The following is a 14,861-nucleotide window of genomic DNA, read 5'->3' on the forward strand; positions in this document are numbered from 1 at the left end:
ATTTATTATCTGCCCTATTCTGCATTATTCTAATTATCTAATGTAGGCTACCTCTAAAAATAACATGATTATAATAGAGACACCCTTTCTTTTGCTTCCATCTTCCTCATCTACTACAATTAAAAAGCTCTGCAGGAGTGCCCTCCACTGGTGAAACGTCATAGTAAAAGAATACAATAAATAAGGGTTGTATCAATTCATAAGCATTTATTTTTTTTCTGAAACACTACAAAGACTCAAATCAAGCCTCATGAAGCAAAAACACATACAAAAAACAATATGCACAGTGCATTTCCTCAAGTAAACCTCTACATCATTGACTGTGTGGGAACAGTGCCGATCACAGAACTATACAAGAAACACATTTTTCTATATAGTTTAGACAATCTTTCAAGTGGGTTCCAGGTACGTTTCAATACTCAAGACCGTGTTTGCCAAGAGCAAGTCAAGTTCAGTCCAAAAAGAAAGCCCCAAAAAAAAAAAAAAGAGCCAGTCTCTCCGTCAGCCCCCTGCAGGGTGAGTCATCAGCAGAAAGCAAAGAGCTGGTTCTCCAGCAGGGAGGGGTCACCACCGAGCCATGGTTAAACAATGACATAGTGAAGCATCATAGTAAACAGTGTTGATTTTATAATGTATATGCATATTGTATTATTTTGTAGGGAGCACTACTTGTGATATTTGTATGTTCATTCATGATTCCAGCAGCTATAAGTGTGTGTGTGTGTGTGTGTGTGTGTGTGTGTGTGTGTGTGTGTGTGTGTGTGTGTGTGTGTGTGTGTGTGTGTGTGTGTGTTGACATGGTTAGTGAGCTGCTGCATCCTTGCAGGGATGAATAAAGTTGTATACAATTGAACAGTTACATCATTGGGCATGCCTTTTGTCACAGTACCATTAGATTCTGTTGCCATTTAAAACCTGACTCTTGCTACTACATGTAGGTGTGGCTTTGGGTCAGAACTTTGCTCTTATTCTCCTAAAATATCACATTCAGAAACTTTACAATAAAGAATATTCTGGAGCATTGCCCCCCCCTCACTACGGTCTAACACACATCACACCGTCCTCATAGTCTTGTTTGTCTTGTCCAAGCTCTTTTTATGGATATCATATCATAGGTGATGATGATTTGATTTGCACTGCTGATGGTTGGACTGCCTCTGTTTGCACCACCTGCTTTCCTCTGCAGGTGGTGTTTCTGCTCAGTCTGGCCGTGGAGGGTTGTTCCTTTTTTTATAGGACTTCATCCAGAGTCATCCTCCGACCCCTCCACCGCACCACCGTCCGATTCCTCCTCTATGGCGATGCGTGCGTCTGCGGAGGAGGAGCACAGAGAGCTGATGCTGCTCTGCTCCGTGCAAAGCGCACAGGCCAGCGGAGAGGGCATCGAACCCGCGGCCTGCAGGTGCCCAAAGTGGGTCCCGTGGTTCCCACAGAAGGGCAGGGAGAGCTGCACCGACACGGCTGCAGGGAAGGTCAGGCTGTGTTTTTTGGGCAGTGCACCCCACTCCCGTTTCTCCTCCTCATGCACAAGCCGGGTAAAGACGTTTATCCTTCTCTTCTCACGCCTCTTGGAGCGCAGGTAGCCCAGCATTATGCCACAGAGGAAGATGCCATAGAAAGACATGACTATTAGTATGTACAGGTACGCGTTCCCGTCGCCTTTGTCCGCCAGGGAGCGCACGGTGCTCTGTGTGAGGCGTTTGGGGGATGCTGTGGAGTTTTCCAGGTGGTCCATGGTTTTTTTCAGTGAAGCTGGATGACCTAGAAAGTGTGCTGAAAAAGATAAAGCAGGACATACATAAATATCTGATGTAAAAATATAGATATTTGAACTTTACGCACGCTTTACGCACGATGATAGGTGCCAAGTGACTGGAGCTTTGATGTGCAAGTGATTGCAAAAACATTTGTAGAGTCATTATACCCCCAAAACTATTACATGTTGACACAACTGTTTAAAACCACTTCATTTGTAACTGATGGTGACATGTCACCACAGGTAGCTTTAGTCAAGGCATGAAACACATCATAGGAATCAATGCTTCACTTTGCCAGGATATTTTGCAAATGACATTCAGTGCATACAGCTTACTGTTAATTGAATTTAAAAAAAAAATGCAACTTTAAAGTATATAATTACTTTTCCATCAGCATACTTCAAAATAAAATAAATCTGAAAATGTTACTTTTATTTTGAGGTTTTGTAATTACATTTTAATTCTAATACAATTTGTGTTTAAAAAGTATCCAGTCCTTTTATAAAAAGTTACCAAAAGTCAACACAAGAGGATTGATAAAAAAAAGTTCATATAAAACTAAACAAACAGTATATATATATATATATATATATATATATATATATATATATATATATATAAACAATAATCAAATCATAAACTGTCTACTCACCAGACTGAATAGCTAAGTCTCCTGTGAACCTTCAGCGCTCAGAACTTCTTGCGGCTCTTCTGGAGTTTGGCAGCACTACTGAACGCATGATGTTATTTATATAGGGACCCTGGAATGTCATGAGTCACATGACGGGGACTGACTTGTAAGACGAGTCCTGAGTCTATGGAAGGGACGCTATGTTTTTAGAAGAAGAAGAAGAAGAAGAAACTATCTTACATCGTTGTTCAGTCCTCCTGGGGGTTCTAATGAAATCATCAAATGAGCCCATGAGTATATCAGACTTACTGAGCGTCCAAACGAAAGAGACCCGAGGGGATGTGATGGAAAAATACATTTGAGGGGAACAGTTTAGAAAACTGGTGATTGAAAGTAATCCCACTCTCTGTCAGAGTGTATGAGGATGCATGGTCTCAAGCTTCATACAATAAAAACATCCACCATCCTCATCTCATCCTTTCCCAAACCCCATGAATAAAATCATGCAGCACAATCAAGAGTGGCACGGTGGAAATGACAATCAAAAAAAACAATTATTCATTTCAGTAAACTGCACAATACCAGCAGTGTATGAACGATGCAGCGAGGGACGGTTCATACTGACAAATATTCACATTTACAATAAGTCTGAAGGGACATTTATGATCCTCCAGAAGTAGAAGTACTACTCAGATTCTTTACTTTACAACAGTAGAATGTACTTAAAGTATCAAACACTTAAAGAACCCATTCCCATGTAATTTATATATAATTATTACATTGCTTAAACTGATGCATTAATGTGTGACCTTCACCAACAGCCCCTGTAAACATCAGAAATCTGCAAGTAGTATGATACATTTTTTTGGTATGCTAATCTTTGCTTTTGATTTAAAATATTAGAAAATATTTTTGGTGTAGCTGCAAAAAACTTGTAGACAAGGGCTGGTTTAGGCCCTTTGCATGCTTCTCGTCCTTCATATGAAGCATTGCATTGGTTTTTTTATGAGCTTATAAGTAACTGGTACCTTTAACTGTCACATACATGTAATGGAGAACAAACTAAATATCTCCCTCAGACATATAATAAAAAAGAAATATACTGTAGTATGAAATCAAATGGAATGGATTTTATTTACATTTAAACCCAATGAACCAATCTTCTTCAGACATTTTTTGTTATATTTGTTGAAATTCTACTACCTTCTTTGGAAAAGAGTTGGCAACACTGGTTTGGGTTTATCAGTTAGATCATTTTTAGCGACTCACGCTTGTTTCTCAAGATTACCAACCCCATCTTTATTATTTTTGTTATTAAAGTGGTTTATTATCAGTTGCCGTATATGTTTTGTCATAATCACTATTTTATTTGAACATTGTAGGACATTTGCATGTATCCGTACAGGTCTATTTCTTTCTTTTTTTAAAATACATTTTTGTTATGCACAAATAGAAAACTTGATGTATCTAACACATTGCAAATGCACTGAAAATTAGGCATAATTTGTTTTTCAATAAAACAAATCTTAACAAAAAACAACAACAGTGCAGAATTCTATGTTAAAGCTATGTGATTTTGGAAAAAGTGCAGGTTTAGTAACATAAACAGATAATTGAAATCCTGCAGTGAATGCAACACGAACTCCGTGATGCTTATTTCCCTTCTCGGAAAACAAAAAAAAAAGTTAAGAAGTAAAAGATCACATAGAGTCCAAAGCTCATGCAAGCGTAATGATTTAAAAGGCAGCAGACATCGTTTTGGTGGTTTATTGCAGTTTACATTACACGTTTGATTCAACAATTCATGTTTTTTACAGTGATTTCTTTTATCATTTTGTGGCTCCTTGAAAATGTGATTTTCCAAAACACTGATTAAATTATGATTTAATTTGAACTTCACTGCTGAGGATCACTCTGATAACACTGATGTGCGTCTTCATTCATATACCGTTATTTACAGTGAGCATAAATGCTTGAATCAGCGAAGGTGTTCCTTTGTTTCAACTGTACAGATATAAATAAATGTCAGCATATATCTGTCTTTTAGTGATTAGGCATCAACTTCACACCAAAATGAGGCTGAAATACTGAATACAAAAGAATCATAGTACTTTTTTTACTTTAAATTCAACCAATTAGACTTTATGATGTTACATCTATTGCTCCAAAACAATAAAAACACTCTTGCATATAGACCAAACACAATCTTTATTTACTTCATTTTGGGTCATTTTTGCAAAAGACAAATTACAAATAAATAGTTGGATGCACTTATGTTACAAGGCGGGCTCTCAGTGCAGAGAGGGATGATGATAAAGCTTGAGTTAAAATAGAGGCTGGACATGTGCTTCCTCCACATACATGTGTACATGTACATATATACACTTCAGGAGAAATGACAAACTCAAAAGGAATTAGAGAAGCGTGACTCAGAATCAAACAACAATGCAACAGGTGTCACATTGTGAGGGATGCTGCCGTCGTCCTGTTTGTGCCGCGTACAAACTTGATGAGTCACACTTGTGCATGTCATAAAAAAAACATGTGACTTTAAGCTGGCAGTGACAATCCTGCAGAATAAATGTTAACCACACTTATCAAAGTGTGCTCATCTACTTCAAATCCACTCTCCCAACACTTTGTATGTCCCATCTGTAATCAGCAGCCTTATTTGGAAAGAAATGATCCATTTTCATATTGCACAGTGTTTTATCAAACGTGACAGTGATTACACAGTCATTTAATCTGTAAAACAAGCAAGTATGTGTGCATTTTTTGCACATAAAAAAGTATATACTATTACTGTAGGAAAATACAATAGACTAAACAACAGTGCATCTTTGTTTCTTTTCTTTTTAAATAAGACTGATGGGTGCTATCTGTCATTTTCGTCAAAATCGTTAGACCAGATATGACCTCTGCATTTTTTTTTTTAAACCAAACTGCTCTCCTTTGCCCTGAAATGACTTTGTGCTTTTGGTATCAAGATGTGCCGATGGGAGAGACGTCCCACGGCCGTGAGAGTCAGAGTCCCGACTGTGGGTGGGAGACAAAATAAACTATTGACAGAACTCAAAACATGTGGACGAAGGAGAAACAAAAGATTTAACCGTCTCCTGACCTGCAGGACCAACGGATTTCAAAAACCTTTACGTAAATAGAAGAAATGAACTAAAAGGAAAGATTTAACCGATCTAATGTCTCATCGGCACAAAGCAACGAGGCATCAAACATGTCCGCCCAGTCCGAGGTTCTGCCGCGTGGCACTCAGAAAGAGTTCAACAGACAACATCGGCTGTTTCATAACTCACATCTGGAACAATAAAGATCCCCACACAAAGAGGTCATACACCTGGGCGAAATAAATAAAAAAAAGGGGGGGGGAGGGAAAGGCAGCAGTGTTTGTGTTTTTTCTTTCCCAGCCTTTCTTTAGTTACAAATTCTAGAAAACAAAAGCCGCCTCCATGATGGAAGCGGTGACACCCGACACTTTCAGCTTTCATCACAGATTCAGGTCTCTTGTTGTTCACGGGCAAGGATACGAGGAAGCGGTGAGAGGGCACTGGGGGGTGTTCAGAGTGTTGGTCTGCGCTTCGGGGATGAACAATGGTGATGGACGTCGATCCTCAACGTCATTTCCCGCCGTACATTCTCTCAATGTCGTCCTGGTAGCGTGTTTTCAGCTCCTTGCGCTTGAGCTTGAACGCGTCGGTCACTAATCCGGTCTCCGGAGTCCACGGCTCCGGGCTCAGGCAGATCTTGCGAGGGATCTCGAAGCGCTCTAGTTGGGCTGAGACAGAAGAGGGACGGAACTTTAACTCAAACCCTGGATAGAGCTCACGAAACCTCTCCTTTGATCATCTTCTCACCTGCTAGAGCGGCCTCCGTGAGGACCTTGAGGACCAGCTCCTCCATGGCTTTACTGCCGCACAGCTCCTCACATGAGCCCCGGATACCGTACTGGTCGGCCAGAGCCAGAAGATGCTTCTGATTGGGCACCACGAAGCCGATCACGTACGTCTCATCGCTGCAGAGCGGGAGGAGAGGAGGGACGTCAAAGTGAAGGAAAAAAACAGAGTGAGGTTATAAAGCTACACAAGTCATTATGTGTTATTTAAGCGAGTGAAGGTTCGGCCAAAACACGTTCGTGCTCAATCCATCAATTCGATTTTTTTCCCGTGAAAGGAAATGAAAAACATCCCTGAGCATGTGAACAGATCGAATCCTCCAAATATCTTAAAAAAGGTATCTGACTGTTCCTTTTTTGTTCACAATCAAAGCTCCTGTTTACTTTCAGTATGTCACCGTGATTTATTGTGTGAGATTTACCAAACACGTTGAATGCATTTCCTGCCTCATAAAACATTTGCAAAAACTGATCTTTCTTACATTCTTTAAATCTGCATTGTTTACATCCTATGTTTACTAGCTAGCTCCCTCTAGTTCTTAAACGACAACTGCTGGATATGAAAAATGAAGCCAACGCGGAAGTGCCAAAAACTGCAGTTCCTCAAATGGCCACTCGGGGCTGGCTCAAAAAGGGAGTCAATCACCATAGACTCATATGTTAAAATGCCCAACTTTACTGGAGAAATAAACATGTTTACAGCCGTGTACAAAAAAAAATGGTTTTGGTCTCTATAGCTAATATTCCCGTTAATAACAACTGTACCGGGATGTATTTTATATAACTATGCCGTTTGAATTATATTAAGGCTAAAAGTTGTGCATAACTAAGCGGTCACTTTGAATGGCAGGTTGCTATCTTGGCATTGTTCATTGTTTAGTTTGTACTAAACGACATTTTAATTCAATGATTACGTCCACTTTTATGTACAGTTTACTAACTTACTGACAACAACAACAACACAGGGCTGCTTTATATTCTATTATATTGATGCTTCACCAGAAACATTGCAGTTATGTAATAGTTAATTGCAAGCAGTAGCCTTGACACTTGACGCTTTATTAAAAAGTAAATGTCAGTGGAAAGAGAATACAGATCGTGCTGTGAGAGGCTGGCTTTATAGCTTTCTGCTGTAGGCAGGGCTGGGGGTTGATGAGAGTGGTGATACAGAGGTACATTTGCATAGAGTTCAGTTATTATTCCTTGTGGGTTTGCTTGTTATCAATATTTATATTTAATATAAAAGTTTGATTTTGATAAGTGAAGTATTATTTAGTAAGTAATGAAAGAGAAGCAACTTCATGGATCCGAGCAAGCCTGAGCCACACAAACATGTCTATTTGAGTTGTAATTCATCCTTTGTGCAGTGATATATACATTTAAACATCAAACTCACTTTATAATGTATGCGCTAGCACACACACACACATACACAAACACACACCTGTTGGCATAGGCACAGATGTTGTCTACCAGAGGGCAGTTCTTCAACATGGCCTCCACCTTCCCCAGAGAGACGTACTCCCCCGCCTGCAGCTTCACCAAGTCTTTCTTTCGATCTGGAAAACACAGCAGAGACGGCTTCCCTGTCATAACCCTAGATTTCAATGTGCACGACTATATGTGTGGATATGTTTCTATTTCTTAAAAAAATCCTCCACTCTTCCATCTAACCGCCCATCCCTCCGTCCGCCTTCTCCTCACCAATTATCTTGAGGCACCCGTCTTCGTGAAACTCTCCGATGTCTCCCGTGCAGAACCACCGCTGGCCGTTCTCATCTTTGAAGAAATCCTCTTGGTTTTTGGCCTCGTTCTTGTAGTATCCCATGGTGACGTTGGGTCCGCCGATCAGGATCTCTCCTCTCGGATGAGGCTCGTCAGTTCTACGGTAACCACCTGAAAGAAGGGTTTCAAATTCAGTGGATTGCGAAGAAAAATTGCAATAAAACAAACCTGAATTTAACTCGATTCTGCTGCACAAAATCTTTGCGGAGATAAAAAAAAGAAAAAGCATGTTTATTCTGATTTCTATTTCTGCTCTGCAGGCCAAGCAGACAATACACTTGATAATATCAAGGTTTAATAGAGTGTAATAAAAACGAGTTATGATCCCTTATGTAAAAAAAAAATGGAAGTTGTACAGGACTGAAGGAGCAGAAGAATGCTTTTCCTTACAAGGTTAGGTCTCACTGGTCTTGAGAAGGTTTAATGGTGGATGGATGATAAACATGCAAGAAAGAAAAGCAACAAGTGCCGATGCATATCCTTGAGAATAAATGTGATGTGCATAATTTAATGGATTCTGGATTGTGTGTTTGAGTGTGTGTGTGTGTGTGTGTGTGTGTGTGTGTGTGTGTGTGTGTGTGTGTGTGTGTGTGTGTGTGTGTGTGTGTGTGTGCAGCTCCTCTCCCAGTATCACTCACCCTCCACCCAGTCCTTGAGCTTGATCTCACAGCAAACCAGTGGCCCTCCCACTCTCCCAGTGCTGTAATCCCACACTAGAAACAGACAAAACACACGTGATCAGGAAGCACGCTCGCATCGATGCACAACAGTTGTGTCGCCATAGTGACGCAACCTCACTTGTTCCCCTTCGCCATGGAAAAACCTATCCCACAGGAATGTTCACAAAACAGTGATCAAACCACAGTGGAGAGTGACGGGCAGCTGTAGATTTGGTCTTCCTGGGAAATGCTCAAAGTATTAGCATTTCTTTTTTTTTTTTTTTTTTGACAAAAGTGTTGGCAGTGAAAGCTAATAGATAAACTTCAAAACCGATTATTATTTCAGCGGTCTGCACCACAGATATGAGCGTCATTCTTTTACGTAGAGAAAAGAAAATGATTTCCCTGAAATGTCTGCTTTTTTGTGGGCAGACAATCTTTTGTATTCATCTTACAAAACATGAGCTCACATCCCTTAATTTCCCAAAAGTCTAAAAACGATATGCTAAATGGGCTCTCAGCGCACTCCGATTTGTTGTTACTGTTGTTTTTTCCACACCACCACTGTCTTCCTTTAGAAAACAGTTCATGTTTATCTACTCATTATTTTCCCGTCATCCCTGCTGAAAAACTTTCTTTATCTTCAAATCCCCCCCGCTGCTTTTATATCTGCTTGCAAGCTGTGGAAACTCCATCTTTTTCCAAGCAAATTCCCACAATTGCACAATAACGTGCAGCTTATTCCAGTTAATGGAGCTTCATGTAGAGCAAATGACTTCTTTAATTACTTTTGATACATTGCTTTTCTCTCACATTAACTTTTTACAATTAAAAATAACTATGCGAACAGCTCTTTCATGTTAGCACAGCGGTGGTAAAGCTCAATGCTAACATCCTGATGCTAAGTTTATCATGCTCACCAACTAAGTTTCGCGTGTGAGCATGCCAACATTTGCTAATGAGCAATTAAGAGTACAGCTGAGGCTGATGGGTATGTCATTAGTTTCTCTGTTGTATGATTGGTGCCTGGGTGTCTTGTTTATTATTATTCCTATTTCTTTTTCTTTAACCACACACCACTGCTTACATTCACTAATGGTTCCAGCCCCGCAGGTCTCCGTCAGGCCGTATCCCTGACCCACCGGGCAGCAGAAACACACATTCATGAAGCGTTGCGTGGCGGCGGAGAGCGGCGCCCCGCCTGATAACAACACCCGCGTCCGACCTCCCAGCAGAGAGCGCACTTTCCCGAACACCAGCCTGGATGGACGAACAGAAAGGAGTGGAGAAAATAACGTGAAGAAGTTTTTCATAACTTTTATCAGAGTGCCCTTTAACAACAAACACACCTGTCACATAGAGGTGTGCTGTTTCCTTTGGCGAGCTGCTCCAGCTTATAATTGTATGCCAGAATGAAGAGCGTTCGCTGGACGTAGTTCATCTCCTCCAACTTGGTCATCACGTTCTTATAGATGCGATCCATTATCTCCTGGAACCAGAACGATAGACAAGGACGGAGGTGAGATAGGGCGAGAAAAAAGAGAGGTGATGAGATATATGTTGAGACTAAATGCACAAGTAAGAGGAAAAAGCAGAGGAAATATGTAAGACTGATGCAGAGGAGCAGTTAAGATAGAAAAGAACACAGCTATGGGAGGATAAGATGAATGTTGGCCAGTAAGTCTTGTTTCTGTACTTATCTGCCTCCTGAAAAGATAAAAGTTTGAGAGATATGAGTTGCAGCACAGTTGCATTGCAGCTCCTAATAAGGGGCCCAGACAGAGCTCTGGCAACTTAAAGTGGATATTCTGCCAGATAAAACTAAAGTACTGGATCGAAAGCACAGAGGCATCATCGTAGATATCTTTTTGATGGATAATCTTTCATATTTATGGCTTGTTTTCATTTGGTATATTTTTCTTTTGATTGGGAGGCTGAAGTCTGTAGTTCCAGCTCTGGACTGTCACCCACTAAATGTCAATTTTTTTTACTTCGATCAAAATCTCTGAGTGCCAGAGCTCGTAAACAAAAAGTACAGAACAACTTTCTCTAAATACAACAAGTTCAGAGGAACACATTTGGGACACACATGCTCTTAAATTTGGTTGCATAACGGCAAAGTCTCCCCAATGAATTACTCACAAGTGACCCACTAAACCAGAGGACAACAGAGGGAATCCACAAGACTCGATCAGTATGTAGGTTCATGAAAAGCAGAAGAGAAGTGCTGTAAACTTTTCCCACCTTAATTGTTCGGTGTGGTATGAGGCCAAGGTAGATAAGGTGTGAAAATGGTATAATATAGTTTGACTATTGTATGGGGGAAAGTACAACAATTGGCATAAATTACAAACAAATTACAAAATTTAGTGATATAGTAAAAGGTTGAAATTGCATTATTTGCCTTTCGCAATACACACATTTTGGGTTCCTACTAGATCGTTTTTAGGTCAGGTCAGCTCTTGTTCATGCTACCGTCGTTGCGGAAAGTATAACCGAGGCTTTTAAAGCAGCATTAATCAATATTTGACCACTAGGGGTCAGAAAAAAGCTGAACTACACTCAGTCACCACATATCACCAGATTATGGTTAAAATGTCATCAAACTATTGTCTCCTTAAACATCAAGCAGACACAGAGCAACAATATTCATTTCAGTACAACATTCACTCTTCTTTTAGTTCTGTTTTTAGTTTTGCATCTAGACGTTTGAAAAAAACTTGGTCTGGTTGTTGCAAGGCCTTTAGAGAGTGAATTATTTTATTTTGTCTATTTGGCTTGGATTTCTTTGTCAGGGATAAACTGGATGAAATGGGTTGAACTGGTGCAACCATTTCCCACAACAAAATGACATTCCCATTAAGCTAAACTGCATTCTCAAATACGTTTTAAGGGAAACAGATTTTCTCTCGGATTAAGGTCACAGTTTTAAACAAGTTATTAAAGTTGTAAATAAAAAAATAAACAAAAGCCAACAAAATTACTTGGTTTGAACATCATGGTTTGGCTTGAAACAAGTATGTTTGTTACATTATTTAATTTACTGATTAAAACAGAAATAAGTCAACGTTAAGTTTCGATTTCACCCGGAACATGAACAGCGGTCTCCAGGGTGAAAGTCCTGTGTTTGTTTCCCACATCTATCCACCCCAAGAATCTACCCAATGATTAGAAACATATTTGTGATACGTCAAAAACAAAACTTAATTCAAAACGTAATTGGCAGTGCAGTTTCGTTGTGTGGGAATGCAATTTTTAAGAGGCCAGGCTGACTGGCAAAGGGAACAGAAACTGTGCTGGGAACAGAAATATCAAAGGAATTGGTAATATTTTGTTTCTTGGCTCAGACACAGCTTCAGGCCTAAATTGGATTGGTTTTTGAGTATCTTACTGATTAAGTTCCAGCAGCAGAGAGAACTGAAACCCACAGATCAAGAACACTTCTTCATCCAAATCAGATTGTCTTCAAAAGCAGGACTCGTAGTGAAATGGGGAAAAGGGCACAAACTAAAAACAATAAAAAACCAGCTGGTCCTCGTGTGTGTGTGTGTGTGTGTGTGTGTCTGTGTTTGTGTGTACGTGTGTGTGTGTAAAGCAGTGAGAGAGGAAGTCGACACAGGATTCACGCAGCAGCCCGTTGTCATATCACAGCAAACAATTTGTACGTGTGTGTGTGAGGATGTGTGTGTGTGTGTCGTGGGGATAACCACATGGGGCTTTCTCACGTTCTGTTTACAGCTGTGAATGGTTCCAGACACTGGGGCCCTCTGCCCTTTACACTACGACCACTGGGAGATGGGGGGGTGGGGGTGAGCTCATGATGGGAGGGAGAGAGAGGGAGACAACCGGCCGACATACAGTTTAACCAATGAGAGGAATGGGATTATAATCTGATGTTGTCTGAGGTTCAGTCCTTCTTCGTGGCAGTGGTTACAGTTCCGTCAAATCGACATATTTAAAAACTTTTTCACTCAACTTTGGGGTTTTGAAACGAATAAAAAAAAAATCAACCTTTTGTTTTTAATAAAAGCTCCACCTCTTTGAAAAAAAACTAGAAGTAATATAATCACAGCAGAGGAAGGATTTAACACTTAACATGATTTTTGACTTTGAGTTAATGCTTTGAAAAATATATATTTGCAAACAAGTTGGTTGGTGGCAAAGTTTGTAACTCTGTAGACAATCAGAAAGCCCATCATGACTTACAGAATCTGGCCTTTACACAGTCTCATCAACCAGTCAATGGAAATTAGCCACAGACAAAAAGTAGACCACTTCTTACTCATCCAAAGGCTGTTGCACGCTCTCTAACATTTATATAAACTTGTACAGTGCCTGTTTTGGGGTGTGGCCAAATAGTCTCAACTCACTCCCAAGGAAAATATTTAGCTCTTAACCTGCTAAATGCTCCACTGTGTTCACCTGTTGGTCGCTAACTTTGTCTGCTGTTATGTACTGAGCATGTATTGTAATTAGAGCTATGAGAGTGAACCAAAAGTTGCAAAAAAAACAAAACAAAGCAATCTCAAATAAAGTCAAATAAAAGAATCACTGTATAAGAGCCACAGAGTAATTTGATGCATTATTCATAAACAAATATGAATTATAACAGCTTAAATCCTAAGATCTTTAGGGGGAATTATACATCTTCTATATTGATGGCTGTGCAAATACCATATGAGATGAAATTCTTGGTAACTCACTAAATGCTAACTTTCTCTTTCTAGCTCGGTTTGTATCAAATCTTACGAAAAAGTTATACATTTTTCTTTTTTTTCCCAGCAACACGTGTCAAATTTCGCTCGTTACATGCATACAATCTTTTGAAAATGATATTCTGTCTTCACAGTAAACAGTTAGGCAATAAAAATACTCAGTTAGATTTTAGGAAAAGATCGTGGTTTGGGTTCAATAACTACGGAATTGGCGTTACTTAAGTACGGAAGTTAAGTGACAAATTAATCAACGTTGACTTGATTACAGCGCATTCATTTTCGTAGGTCTAACTACAAACGCTGTATGAGAACAGCCTGACTTTTGTGTTTCCCCAAATTGTAAACTCTAAAACTAACAAAGTACTCAATAAGGGTGAAACTCACTTCACCTCTGACAAAATTAAAACAGCCATCCTAGCTTTTGAGTAAAGCCCATCCTGACGTCATCGCTGCTGAATTGGATTAATAAGCCATATTAGCCTCTGGGCCTCTAACATTGTTTAGTGATGAAGAGCAGCAGTCGGAGGCAGACAGTATGTACGTCACAGTCAGTCCAGAGACAGATCTAACAGGACCAGGCCTGCTGGACTCTGTCTCTGCTACTCCACAGCTGGAGTAGGAATCTGACATGCTGCCAAAAAAGAAGTATTTGAGGCACTTGCACAGACTCAGTGAGAGAAACTGCAAAGGTTAAGGCTTCTCAAAGTGTTGGGTGAACTGTTTTGACATACCGGGACAGCTGCCATCAGAGTGGGCCGCAGGACGCTGGTGTCTCCCTTGCTTCCTTTCTTGATCTTGGTTGACTTTGGGTGGGAAAAAGAAGCATAATTACAGTTGCATGCATCACATTTGGAGCGTCCCAAGACTTGAAATCTATCTAAGTCCAGTTTACCTGGTCAGCTAGAGTCTGTGGTGACGAATAGCCGATCCGACAGCCGTGAGAAACGCATACGAGCTCTGCACTGAGCTCCAGCACATGGGCGAGAGGCAGGTAGCCGATGTAGGTGTCCTCTTCACTGCGAACACACATGCACTCTGGGTAAGTTCAACGAGCTGAATAAATGTAATTTACAAATGTACAATCCGTTTTAATGCAAACCGTCATGATCTCTGGAGTCATAAATCATGTTGTAGTCATTCTTTAGAAGATCAATTCTAGATAGAAAGATTATTTGCACAAAATAAGGCCCATGTTTCCCTTTGCTTGGACTTAAAAATGGCCTTTAACTTATCTGAAGTATTCCTGGATCCTTCAAATTCTCAGGAATCACAATGGACGTGTCTGCAATTGACCCTTTGTGAAGTCCCGCCCCTCGAATGCAGACTGGCCAATCATAGCGTAGCATTGGCTAGCGTGGTACAACTGTTTTGGTGGATATATCATATTTAAACGTGGGGCTAACATTA

At 40.2% G+C, this 14,861-nt stretch overlaps 2 protein-coding genes across 2 annotated transcripts in view; both read right to left on the reverse strand.

Moving 5' to 3' along the window:
• Window positions 1-241: 241 nt before the first annotated feature.
• Window positions 242-2,472, reverse strand: kcne4 (potassium voltage-gated channel, Isk-related family, member 4). The gene is made up of 2 exons (XM_054603615.1): window positions 2,410-2,472; window positions 242-1,773 (listed from the first exon to the last, which is right to left on the reverse strand). The coding sequence occupies exon 2, from the start codon at window positions 1,733-1,735 to the stop codon at window positions 1,241-1,243; it is 495 nt and encodes a 164-aa protein (XP_054459590.1). The 5' UTR covers window positions 1,736-1,773; window positions 2,410-2,472; the 3' UTR covers window positions 242-1,240.
• A 1,683-nt stretch (window positions 2,473-4,155) lies between these two features.
• The window catches only part of acsl3a (acyl-CoA synthetase long chain family member 3a), a 30,472-nt gene continuing 19,766 nt past the window's right edge, over window positions 4,156-14,861 (reverse strand). Inside the window, exons 7-15 of the mRNA XM_054621879.1 lie at window positions 14,347-14,470; window positions 14,186-14,257; window positions 10,089-10,228; window positions 9,827-9,999; window positions 8,719-8,793; window positions 8,000-8,191; window positions 7,740-7,854; window positions 6,258-6,415; window positions 4,156-6,178 (exon numbers count right to left, since the gene is read on the reverse strand). Coding sequence (XP_054477854.1) covers window positions 6,021-6,178; window positions 6,258-6,415; window positions 7,740-7,854; window positions 8,000-8,191; window positions 8,719-8,793; window positions 9,827-9,999; window positions 10,089-10,228; window positions 14,186-14,257; window positions 14,347-14,470 — 1,207 coding nt within the window. The 3' untranslated portion in view covers window positions 4,156-6,020. The remainder of the gene's footprint in view (window positions 6,179-6,257; window positions 6,416-7,739; window positions 7,855-7,999; window positions 8,192-8,718; window positions 8,794-9,826; window positions 10,000-10,088; window positions 10,229-14,185; window positions 14,258-14,346; window positions 14,471-14,861) is intronic.

The sequence above is a fragment of the Anoplopoma fimbria genome, chromosome 1 (assembly GCF_027596085.1).
Source record: "Anoplopoma fimbria isolate UVic2021 breed Golden Eagle Sablefish chromosome 1, Afim_UVic_2022, whole genome shotgun sequence".
Lineage (NCBI taxonomy): Eukaryota > Metazoa > Chordata > Actinopteri > Perciformes > Anoplopomatidae > Anoplopoma > Anoplopoma fimbria.

Coding starts and splice junctions, on each gene's coding strand:
- kcne4 (XM_054603615.1), bottom strand. CDS start 1,735: ATGGACCACCTGGAAAACTCCACAGCATCCCCCAAACGCCTCACACAG.